This window comes from Neltuma alba, unplaced genomic scaffold (genome assembly GCF_004799145.2).
Source record: "Neltuma alba isolate B1F8T4 unplaced genomic scaffold, ASM479914v2 tig00004601_pilon, whole genome shotgun sequence".
Classification (NCBI taxonomy): domain Eukaryota; kingdom Viridiplantae; phylum Streptophyta; class Magnoliopsida; order Fabales; family Fabaceae; genus Neltuma; species Neltuma alba.
The window spans coordinates 1-11,432 of record NW_021633783.1 but is presented as its reverse complement, the minus strand read 5'-3'; the positions used below and the strand labels follow the sequence as shown (position 1 = coordinate 11,432).

Sequence of the window (11,432 nt, the reverse complement as noted above, 5' to 3'; positions counted from 1 at the left end):
TCACCCTTGGTGGATTGGATCCAAGCCCAGTATCATTTGAGGTCCTGGTGTAAATTATAAAACATATGGGTCCTTACTTGTAATTTTAGCCTTTTTACATAATATGCAAAAAGGAGGGAACAGTTATGCAGAGACGGTTTTTTTATTTTGAAACAAAACATGGATTTAATATTATAACTGAATGATCAGTTTTAAGGGGCCACGTTTTTTCTTCTCTTCCTCTCTGCACGACTACTGCCTTTCCAGACTCCTCTCTCCTTCTCTAAAAAACTTTCCCTCCGGTGCATTTGTTGTGTCTATCAGATCCGACTCTGTCACCGTGATTGGACCTCCGCGTGGCAACCTGATTACATTGCAGACTCCAGGTATGCCTGAAAACCTTCAGTATGTAATAAGGATTAAATTATTAAATGTAAAAAGAATAGGGACTGAGTTATAAATGAGTCAAAAGTTGAGAGATTGAGTTGTACCGAGTTATAGTTAAAGGATTGAGTTAAAAGTGAGTTAAAACTTGAAGGACCAAAAGATTAATTTTCCCTTAAATATATATATAAGTAATACCAATAATTAAATGAAAGTAAAATAGCAACTTCTAAATGTCCTTTATAAAAAGAAATACTCTATGTTATAACTCCAAAATTGTTTCTTATAAAAATGAACATAGAGAATATTTAAGTAGTACTTCGTATTAATTCGCACCAAAGGTCCCAGATTGGCGTTTCCTCGACATTTCCCCATGTGGAGATTTCTCTCCTCTTGTATCTTTAATCGTGGTTTGATCCTTTGCGCTTTTAATTCACTTAACACTAATTTAACAATTTTAAGTGAAAAGGGACAATATAAATAAAATAATAGAAGTCTAACAGCCAACGTTATGATATATTTCGTTCCAATTATTAATATCCATAACTTCACAAGCATGGTACATTTTGACTTGAAATAAATTACAATTATTTAGAAGTCAACGAATTTCTTTTCTTTCAAGCTCTCAACTGTCTCTCTAAGACCCACTTCAAATGGAATAAACTCAATTCCCAAAGTCTTTGCCTTTTCTTTGGAAACTTGGAAGATTGGAATGAAGGGCTTATCATCTGCACATCTGAGAAAACATGGCCAATGTAACTTATTGTTCCTTCAAACTTCATATAATACTCACACAAGCAAACATGTCCAGTTCAATTTAGCAAAAACAAGTCTCATCATTCTTAACCGATCTATATATATACAACTAGCTAGAACCTAGAAGCAGTCACTGCTTAGATTAAGTAGATATTATACTACCTCCGGTCATAATTATAAGAGCTAGTTGACTTTTATTTGCTAGAACTACCATTGTTAGAAGGATTACTTTGGAAAAAAACATATAAATATAAGAGACAAAATGGATTGTGGTCTTATATTTAGAACCAAAATAAAAGTCAAACAAAGTCTTATATTAAGAACCGGAAGTAGTATTTCATTACAAGTTACATTCAAAATGCAAAAGGGAATTAAACTCAGATCTTTGTTTCAAGTCAAGACCATAAGCTAACTTCAACGGTTTTACTTTAGGCATGCATGAATGAGAATCCGTAAAAATGATCATACCCAAGTAATTAATTACCTTCCTGGGTTCTGTTATGCCATAATATATAAGAATACATTATCAATTTTACCTAGATTAAAAAGTTCAAAATTAGCTAACCGTTTTAAAATTTTAAAAGTCATCCTCCATTTTCTATAGTGACACAGTGTATGAATGTTCAGTACTAGTAATGTTATGCCTGTCACTAATAAATTTATTTAGGCTGATATGAAATGAAAAGGATATGTATACATATACTCAGTTCTAAATATAAAACCCATTTTATAATGTAAATTATACTACAAAATAAGTCTTATATTTAGGATGGGTCTTATATTTAGGACTGGAAGGAGTATATATATATCCATATATATCTTTGGTCTTTGGGCATATGAATTCTTAATTAAAATTATAAAATACAAATGAACTTACTTATCTGGAAGTTGTAATGTCGGGTAGATATCATGCACAATCTTCACAATTTCAGAGTAGTGTTTCACTGACTCCACCAAACAATATCTTCCACTAGCCGAAGGAATTTCAAATGCCTGAATATGAGCATTTGCAGTATCTTTTACATGAATCCATGTTAAAGTAAAATTTGGAAATGTTTTTGCTCCTGCATCAAAGTAAACAAGATACATAGTAATTCATGAAATTGACATTTTCTAAATGGGCAATATCAATTAAAATTACCGTTGAATAGAATTGTAATTGTAGCTGAAGTTGTATTAAACGTCGGTTGCAAGAGAGGTCCTATCACTGTTCCTGGATTGATAGTAACCATATCAATGTTGTTTTCTTTAACAAAATTCCAAGCAGCTTCTTCAGCCAAAATCTTGGAAAGTATATAACCGGACCAGTTCTGAAAGAATAAGAATATAAATGAACATGAAACTCAAAAAGGATGCTGTAGAAAATCACATGATAAAAATTGAGTTGTAAACATCCATTTAAATAGTTACAAATACAGGAATAATCTCAGTTGCAATTTAAGCGTTTAAGCTTCATAAACCATTATTTTCGACGATCTGAAATTAAGATTATCATATTTACAGCTGTCCAGAGCTGTATTTGCAAATTTTTTTTTTCGCAAAAATGTTTTTGAACATGACTATAGCTAAATGAAAGTTTTGATATCAAAATGTCATTTTCCCTATTATATATCCCAAACACAAGTACACATCACTTAGAATATTCCATGTGAGAATAAAATAAAAAAGGAGGATATGGGGATCCATATGTGGGTCTCACCTCTTTCTTTCTTCTGCTTCACATGATTCGATTAAGACACAACCTTTTACTTTGAAAGCAAAACCCAAAAAAAGAAAATATTACCCCTTTTGTTGGGTGCCTCAATATCTGATCATGACTTTAGAAGGTACATTAATCTCGCAAGCATTGGATATACATGCATAAATTTGAAGTTTGAAAGACACACATTTGCATAATTGCTCGGTGAAAATGTTTACAGCACATGAGGTGACGGAAGTATATTAACTCTGAATTAAAATTCAACAACTTTCTAATTTTATCCCTATTTAATACACATTATATCTTATGACAATAAAGTCAATATAATAATAAATGAAGAATAAAATTACACACTCATATGAGAAATATCTTTCTGCCCTATAAATAAAACCAAAAAATTTCTTCTTTTCCTGCCCTATGAATACCAGAGGAGTATTTTTTTTAGGGATTATTCATGCAAAATATGATTTTTGAGTAGGATTGAAGTCTTGTCATCCCAACTTTATTTCTATGTATATTTAGCATTTACTATCTATGTGTATTAACTACTCATTCAAGTCTTAAATAGAAGAAGTACTAGATAACTAATTTTACAAAAATTAAAAATATTAGTTAAGTTAATTATTTATAATTATTTATTGGTTTCACCAAAGTAGCCATTTTAATCATATGCATTGGATGCTACTCCCTTGATGGAAAATCGTCTTAACATGGGTAATCAATTGGAACACTTTAGGAAAAAAGTTGCAAATTCAAGAGAGAGAGAAATGAAATGAGGTCATATGTTTATGATTAAACCAAACTTTTTTACTAACTCTTATATCAAGGACCGGAGTTATAAGCAAGTAGAAGCTTAAGTTAAATGCAGTTAAACTGAACATGCTACTTTACATACCTGAGGTTCACTGCAAAATTCTGGTTTTGAAAACCAGGTTTCATCAACTACAACTTCAGGAGTCTTAGGCTTTCCATTAAATAACATTGTAGCAATGGAAGAAGTTAGAATAACTCGTTTCACAGATGGCGATTTTGCACATGACTTTAGAACATTGAGAGTTCCCTTCACTGCTGGCTCTATGATTTCTGTCTGAACTGAACAAATTACTAATACATATGATTATGACAAAGACCAACAGTGAAGAACGTTAATAGTCGAAACTTTTTGATGCTACTGTTAATTTCTGTATAGATTGTAGAAATACATATATATATATATATATTCAAAGCATTTAACCTGGAACTCTACTCTCAAACAGAAAGGATTTAGCACTTGTTTTTTTTTTTTTTTAAATTTATTTAAAGATTGTTTAAAATCATAAGAACCTGAGGATCTTTGACATCAACAGAAACAGGAGAGGCAGTATGAAAGACGCCCTGGCAGCCTTCAACAGCAGAGTCAAAGGAACCTTCTTCCATCAGATTTGCTTTCATCAGATGCAATCTCTCCTTTGCTCCTTCCAGTTCAACCAAGTGAGATACCTTTCTTGAATCACCTGTGTGGAGAGTTGCAAATTAAACCACCACAAAATGGTTCTGAGAACAATATACATACATATATATTTATATAGACAAATATCGATGTATATAGGAAAACCGGAACAGAATTTGCTCCATGTGAAAACTAAAATTTCTCTTCAGGCGAATAATACTTTACAAGAACTTCACTATGGCTGATATATAGCTCAGTCAGATGGATGGCTCAGAAAGACAGGTGACAGAGACCAGGACAGAGGTAACACCTGAAAGAGCAGAGAGATTCTGCTCTTCCAATTTAGCCATTAGATTGATCTGACCATCACTATACTGCCACGTCACCCTGATCAAAGTCTCCTTCCGTAATTAGACTGTCTCTTTCACCTGTTCCAACAATCGACCATCGATCTCACCCTTCTGCTTCCTGGTTTAGACCAACTTAATTACAGAGAGCCCCAGATTTATGAAGTGAATTTCTGGGCCAAGTCTCCTTAATTATGTCTTTCTCAGCGTTTAAAAGGGCAAAAACAGTTTCAATAATGTGCCTTTATAGTGAAATTCAGATCAATCTAAGAACTAATGCTTGGACCAGTCTTTGTGATTGGTTTTGCTGGGCGATGCTTCAGACCAAAATATAAAATAATAAAGGGGATGATCATATTGAGGAACAGAACTCACTAGGGTCACGAACAGTGGCCTTGACAGTGTAACCACGAAGAAGAAGGAGCTTGACGAGCCAAGAAGCCAGAAAGCCAGAAGCACCAGTGACGCACACCAACTTTCCATTCGTCTGCCTTTCTTTCTCCATATTCTCTCTCTCTCTCTCTTTGCAGGCGGCTTCTCATATATTATTATCTATGCACATCAGAATCAGTAGGATGGGGAGCTGTGTAGACCACCAAAAGCTGGTTTCCATTCGCACCGCTTGGTAGTCAGTGGATTATTATTGTGTTGTCCTATTTATATCGGATATGTGGCCAGCATTCTCATTTGGTACTCATATCGATCACCATGTGCGTTGCTGTAGTGGAATCCGAATCATCTAGAATTTGATATGCATGGTCCAAATTTTAATAGACTTCGGTTCCATCTCCATGGTCCCTTTTACGTTTTTAATTTGTAATTTTTTCAATAATAAACTATTTTTTTAATTTTATCATTGTTATTAATTAAGGTCTAGTGTAAAAAAGCTCATGGAACTCTGTATTTCTCTGTCTACATCATTTGATTTGAGGGTAAACTTCAAAAAACAAAAATACTAATTTAGGACAAATTTAATGATTTAACTGTCATTACTTGGTACGTGAGAATTAGTTAAAAATACTTTATAATGAAAACAAGAGGGAGTATTAAATATGGATAAAGCTGGATTCTAATGTAGAGTTAATGAAATTTATTGTTTTTTCTGGATTTATGTAAAACATATTGAAAATAATTTATAAATAATAATATTAATCGGTATAACTTATTTTTCCATAATATTCTCAGTTATGAAGAGTGTGAGTAGGAGAGAGAATAAGTGAAAAAAAATGAGAGAGAATTTAAAAAAAGGAGTGAGAAAAACATATAATTAATTAAAGATAAAAGTGAGAAAAAAAATACTAAATACGCTTTTCAATTCCTAGCCCATTAAAATTAAGCGCTACAATCCGCCATTGGCGCGAAAGTGATGTGGCTATTCTGCTCAATTTTGCACGCTGGTTATGCTTAATGATGTGCATTTTTTAAGCCAAAAAGAATGTGCATTTTAGTGTGGTGGTTGGGCTACGACCCACCGTTAAGTAATTACAATTAAATACCCTATATCACGACATTTATCGATGGCAGCAAAAAACAAAAACAAAAACTGGCGACATTGATTTATAACATAAGGTCTATTCGTCGGTGATTTGGAATTTTTGGGTTGTTTAAATGGATTTTTTATTCAATCGCCTTTAGGGGGGGGGGGAAGAATGGGTGCGGTGAAATGCAGCTCTTGGGTGTTTTTAGGAAAAAATGTTCGGTTAGCAAAATGGAGAGGGAATAAAAAATAAGGATGAAAAGAAAGATAAGGGTATTTAAGTGAATCCCACCTTGATTCAATAATTTGATTTTTTAGTAATAATTTGATGTTTACAAAAAATATTGTAGGAAGAAAACAATTAACTAATAAAATTTAATTATTTTAATTTATTGTCTTTTTTAAATTTATCAAATTATATACATATAATATACTACTTTCAGTTCTTAATATAAGATTCAATGAACTAATTTGTAAGAAGCTAAATAAATTATTTCATTATATTCTATATTGCATGATATCTCTGAATATTTATACATATCACTAGATTACAAATCAGTTTATAAGTCAGCCAAATTAGTTTGTAAAAAAACAATGTCTTTTTTAATCATTTTCCATTTGAAGTTACTTTTCACTACTTATCCAAAAACAAGTTTTAATTTATCAAACTCATTTTTACAAAAGTTAATCTAAATATAAATCACATTACAATAACTGATTTGTATCCGAACTCAAGTTTACAAAAGTCAGATGAAATAATAATCATTTTTACCCCACTACTAATCTAAATACATCCGACATTAACGGAAGTGCAACTTGGGAATGGCTTTAACCAATTTGTTTACTCTATCTTATGATTGCGCAAGTGGAAATATATACATGCATACACATAAACTCTTCTCCTTATTGGATAGAAAGAAGAAATTTTTGGTCATATTATAGAGCAAAAAGAAAAATTTTTATATGAATATGCAGTTTTATACTTAATTTATTATTGTATTGATTTTGTTTTCATATGTACCGCTCTGGTTCTTATATTTTTAATTTGCAATTTTTTCAATGATAGACAATTTTTTTTCAATTTTACCATTGTTATTAATTAAGGTTTAGAATGAAGAAATTTTTCTTTCCCTATCTTGTAAATAAAACCTGAGAAGTAAATTGTAATTACCTTAGTTCACTCATGACAAGAAAAATAATTAACTCACACTAGACAATAAAAATTAGTTTAGTTTTTTAGAATTAGAAAGACTTTGGGTGTAAATCCGATTGTCAATATAAAAAACATATTATTGGTGAATGATTTGTAAGTATTTTTATAATTGTTGTTTGAATTTATATTGCCCCTAATTCTAGTAAGTATCCAAACTCAACTCACCCGGTCCCCCACTCTTGCGTCCTTACTAATTAATTGCAGCTTGCTCCATGGTGTTTTTGATTCACTTAACAATGCAATTTACTATCTCTTGTTTCAAATATATGAGTTAAATAAGGGATTTGTTTTGATCATAAATATAAGATATTTCTCTGGTCCTATTTATATTAGCAGAGAGAAGATATTTTTTGGTCTTATTTATATGGCACTAAGAGAAATTTTTTGTATGAATGTACAATTTTACTATTCATTTATTATTATGCTAACTTTGTTTGCATTAGATATAGTATATATTAATAGGGATAAAGTTGAAAAGTTGTTGAATTTTAAATAAGAGTTAATGAAGATTAAGATCTTTCTTGGTCTATGTGAAACATATTGGAAGTGAGTGATAAATAGGACCAAAGGAGTATTAATCTATTTATCTAATAATAAATTTATAGCTTTATTCTTTCTTCGCAAAAGTGTTCCTACATATTATACATAGTAATGGAGTTCCTATCAATGAGTAATAGATTCTGAAAAAAATATTTCGAGAAAACTAACATGCATTTATTATAAATAACAAACTTACATATTTTTCTCAATATATACAAATTAGTTATGTAATTCTGATATTAAGGATCGCACGTAGTAAAAATTTTCTGGGAAAAAAAATAAAATAAAATAATGGAAATTGATCGGCCTGAGATATTTCATTCCAATTATTAATATCCATAATGACTTCACGAATATGGTCTACACATCATCACAGCAGAGGTTAACTTTATGAAATCGAAGACTACAACTTAAGGTGTCATTTGATAAAATACATTGAGAATAAAAAGTATCAATTGAGATAGATCCGGAAAAAACCTATTGAAAAAATATTTAGTAATTACTTGTTATATACTTGGGATCTGGTAAACTCATATAGGTGAGATTGGAAAATTAATACTACATCTCTTCTTAGTATTTTACAATCTCACCTACATGAATTTTACCTAATTCTGATTAACGAATAATTATTCATATTAAATATTCTTTCAATGAGTTTTTTCCATCTCAATCTCATTTCTTAATTCTCATTTATAATCTCAATCCTTAATTCTTATTCTCAATACTTCATACCAAATACAACCTAAATGTTTGAAAGATATTTGGACTTGAAATATATTACAATAGAATTTAAAAGATGACAAATTTCTTTTCTTTGAGGCTTTCCACTATCTCTTTGAGTCCTACTTCAAATGGAATAAATTCAATTCCCAAAGTCTTTGCCTTTTCCTTGGAAACTTGAAAGATTGGCATGAAGGGTTTATCATCTGCACATCTGAGAAAACACGGCCAGGTTTCAAATCGGAAGGAATATATTAGATCCTCCATGATAGAGTAGAAAATATGCTTTAATATAAAATTGAGTGAGAAAAATATTTGAGTCTTACAATATAATTGAACACCAACACAGTTCTCCTTCCAATTCCTTTTATAAGAAAATATTTTGATTTTATAGAGATTAAAAATATCAATTAAATTAGTTAATACTTTTAAAATTTTAAAATTATCATCAATAAATAGTAGGTGATTGATCAGTCATGCTATGCTTTAATTTTCACTAATAAATTTATTTAAGCTGATACAAAATGAAAAACCTCCAGTATTTTAATGCAGTACATGCCTTCACAAACACACACACAGAAGTAAAACATAATCTAATCCTATAACATAATATACCACAATAATTAAAGCATAAAAATGACACACGTTTAATTTTTTCACATTCAAGGAAAGAGATAATGTCATGAAGTATTTAGCGGGACAATAAAAGCCAAATATATTGATTATCAATTAAAATTATAAAAGACAAATGAACTTACTTATTGGAAATTGTAATCTTCGGTACATATGACCAAGAATCTTCACAATTCTGAGTGGTGCTTCACTGACTCAACCAAACAATATCTTCCACTAGCCGAAGGAATTTCAATGCCTGAATATGAGCATTTATAGTATCTTTTACATGAATCCATGTTAAAGAAAAATTTGGAAAAGTTTTGCTCCTGCATCAAACAACAAAGGAACAAAGGAAAAAAGAGTCCAGATGAGAAGAAATAAATAGACAAATGTTTTTTGCCTGAATATTCATGGACATTGACATTTTCTAAATAGACAGTAATAATCATTCCAATACCCTCCCTCAAGTTTAGTTTTATATGTTCAACATTTGGAAGTGTGTATCAAATTAAAGCAAAATAAATTAAAATTACCATTGAATAGAATTGCAACTGTATCTGAACTTGTGTTAAGTGGGTTGCAAGAGAGGTCCTATCACTGTTCCTGGATTGATAGTAACCATGTCGATGTTGTTTTCTTTCACAAAATTTCCAAGCAGCTTCTTCAGCCAAAGTCTTGGAAAGTATATAACCGGACCAGTGCTGAAAGAATAAGAATATAGACGAACATGAAACTCGAAGGATGTTCCAAATAGTTAGGCCCCATAAAATTTTGCTAAAAATAGTTATAATTATCGATTTAAATAGTAACAAATATCAATTTTAGTTCGAGTTTTTAAGTTTCATAAACCATTTCCAATGATTTTGAAAACAAAGATTAGTATATTTGAAATTGTTCAAATCAGTGTTTGCAACTTATTATTAGTAATTCTTAAGAACATATTACTATAACTAAATTGAATTTTGAGACCTAATGTCATTTTTCCTTACCATGCGTCCCAAACACACAAGTACAGATCACTTAGAATAGGTCGTGTGAAATGAGAAAAGAAAATAAAAGAGTCCACTTTTCCTCATATGTGGGTCTCAACGCCTCTCCCTTTCTCTCGCTTGACATAATTGAGACGACCCTTTTAATGGTGGCAGAAAGAAAAATAAAAAAGATTATCTTTTTTTAAGATGACTTTTAAAGATAAGATTCACGCAAGCATTGTATATTTGCATAAATTGAAGTTGAAGAAAGAGAGAAACGATACATTCACTAATTGCTGAGTAGGAAAATGTTTAGTGCACATTAGAATCAGTTTTAGTACTTATTAATGTGGGCATCATGGTATTTATTACTACAATGAGATCGATAATGTTCAAATCTACAATTTAAAACTTTAACTGATGGTTTTTTCAATAGAAAAATTATGTTTTGAGAAACTGACAAAAGATAATCTTTATTTTAGATCATTTACATATCAAAAATATAAACTATTAAAAATAAAAAAAGAAAATCATATCGAATATGAACTGTCCAATTTGTTTGGATAGTTCAGATTTGGTGATGTGCATCCCAAACTGAAATCCATGCACATGAGGTGATTGAAGTATCCAACTATCATTTTCCCTTGATTATCAGCTTACAGATAAAACGAGAAACATTATAATATTTTGTTGTCGTAAAAACGATGTAATTCTGTATTTTGTACACATACTCATACTCATCACAAATTCTGGATCTGAAAACCAGGTTTCATCAACTACAATTTCAGGAGTCTTGGGCTTTCCATTACAAACATTGTAGCCATGGAAGAAGTCATAACAACTCGTTTCAAAGATTGTCGATTTGCACATGACTTTAGAACATTGAGAGTTCCTTTCACTGCTGGCCCTAGAGTTCTGTCTGAAATGAACAAATTACCAAGTATAGTTTACATTGCAGAAATACATACACACACACACACACACACATATTTTATATAGATATATGTTCAAAGCATTTAACCTTGAACTCTGCTCTCAAACACAAAGGATTGTTTAAAATGATAAGAACCTGAGGGTCTTTGACATCAACAGAGACAGGAGAGAGGCAGTATGAAAGACGCCCTCACAGAGCTTCCACAGCAGAGTCAAAGGAACCTTCTTCACTAGATTTGCTTTAACTAGATGCAACCTCTCCTTTGGTCCTTCCAGTTCAACACCAAGTGAGATACCTTCTTGAATCATCTGTGTGGAGAGTTACTAATTAAACCACCAAAAAATGATTCTGGGAGCAAGATAATATAT

General features: G+C 31.1%; 2 protein-coding genes across 6 annotated transcripts; both read right to left on the bottom strand.

The window, feature by feature from the left end:
- Window positions 1-844: 844 nt before the first annotated feature.
- On the bottom strand, window positions 845-8,895 carry LOC114745307 (cinnamoyl-CoA reductase 1-like). Of its 5 annotated transcripts, none has more exons than XM_028933461.1 (7): window positions 8,671-8,895; window positions 4,970-5,102; window positions 4,142-4,311; window positions 3,714-3,905; window positions 2,261-2,429; window positions 1,997-2,183; window positions 845-1,099 (listed from the first exon to the last, which is right to left on the bottom strand). In XM_028933461.1, exons 1-7 carry the CDS (start codon window positions 8,809-8,811, stop codon window positions 955-957), a joined length of 1,137 nt encoding a protein of 378 aa, XP_028789294.1. In that variant the 5' UTR covers window positions 8,812-8,895; the 3' UTR covers window positions 845-954. The 5 variants fall into 5 exon arrangements, with proteins under 5 accessions (XP_028789294.1, XP_028789296.1, XP_028789297.1 ...); XM_028933463.1 differs by lacking the exon at window positions 8,671-8,895 and adding an exon at window positions 4,558-4,715 and having other exon boundaries at window positions 4,970-5,055; XM_028933464.1 differs by lacking the exons at window positions 4,970-5,102; window positions 8,671-8,895 and adding an exon at window positions 4,473-4,530.
- A 449-nt stretch (window positions 8,896-9,344) lies between these two features.
- LOC114745306 (uncharacterized) lies at window positions 9,345-11,372 on the bottom strand. The gene is made up of 3 exons (XM_028933460.1): window positions 11,200-11,372; window positions 10,862-11,049; window positions 9,345-9,415 (listed from the first exon to the last, which is right to left on the bottom strand). The coding sequence occupies exons 1-3, from the start codon at window positions 11,370-11,372 to the stop codon at window positions 9,345-9,347; spliced, it is 432 nt and encodes a 143-aa protein (XP_028789293.1).
- Between the last annotated feature and the right edge of the window lie 60 nt (window positions 11,373-11,432).

Bases quoted from the DNA above. Each gene is read 5' to 3' on its own strand.
- LOC114745307 (XM_028933461.1), bottom strand. From the start codon at position 8,811: ATGGAGGATCTAATATATTCCTTCCGATTTGAAACCTGGCCGTGTTTT. The intron at 4,312-4,969 runs GTGAGTTCTGTT...CTCTCCACACAG, and splicing joins GGCCACTGTTCGTGACCCTA to GTGATTCAAGAAAGGTATCT. The intron at 1,100-1,996 runs GTAAGTTCATTT...ATGTTTTCTCAG, and splicing joins ACATTACAACTTCCAGATAA to ATGTGCAGATGATAAGCCCT.
- LOC114745306 (XM_028933460.1), bottom strand. From the start codon at position 11,372: ATGATTCAAGAAGGTATCTCACTTGGTGTTGAACTGGAAGGACCAAAG. The intron at 11,050-11,199 runs GTTCTTATCATT...TGTTCATTTCAG, and splicing joins TTGATGTCAAAGACCCTCAG to ACAGAACTCTAGGGCCAGCA. The intron at 9,416-10,861 runs GTATGTGTACAA...GCTCATATTCAG, and splicing joins AGAATTTGTGATGAGTATGA to GCATTGAAATTCCTTCGGCT.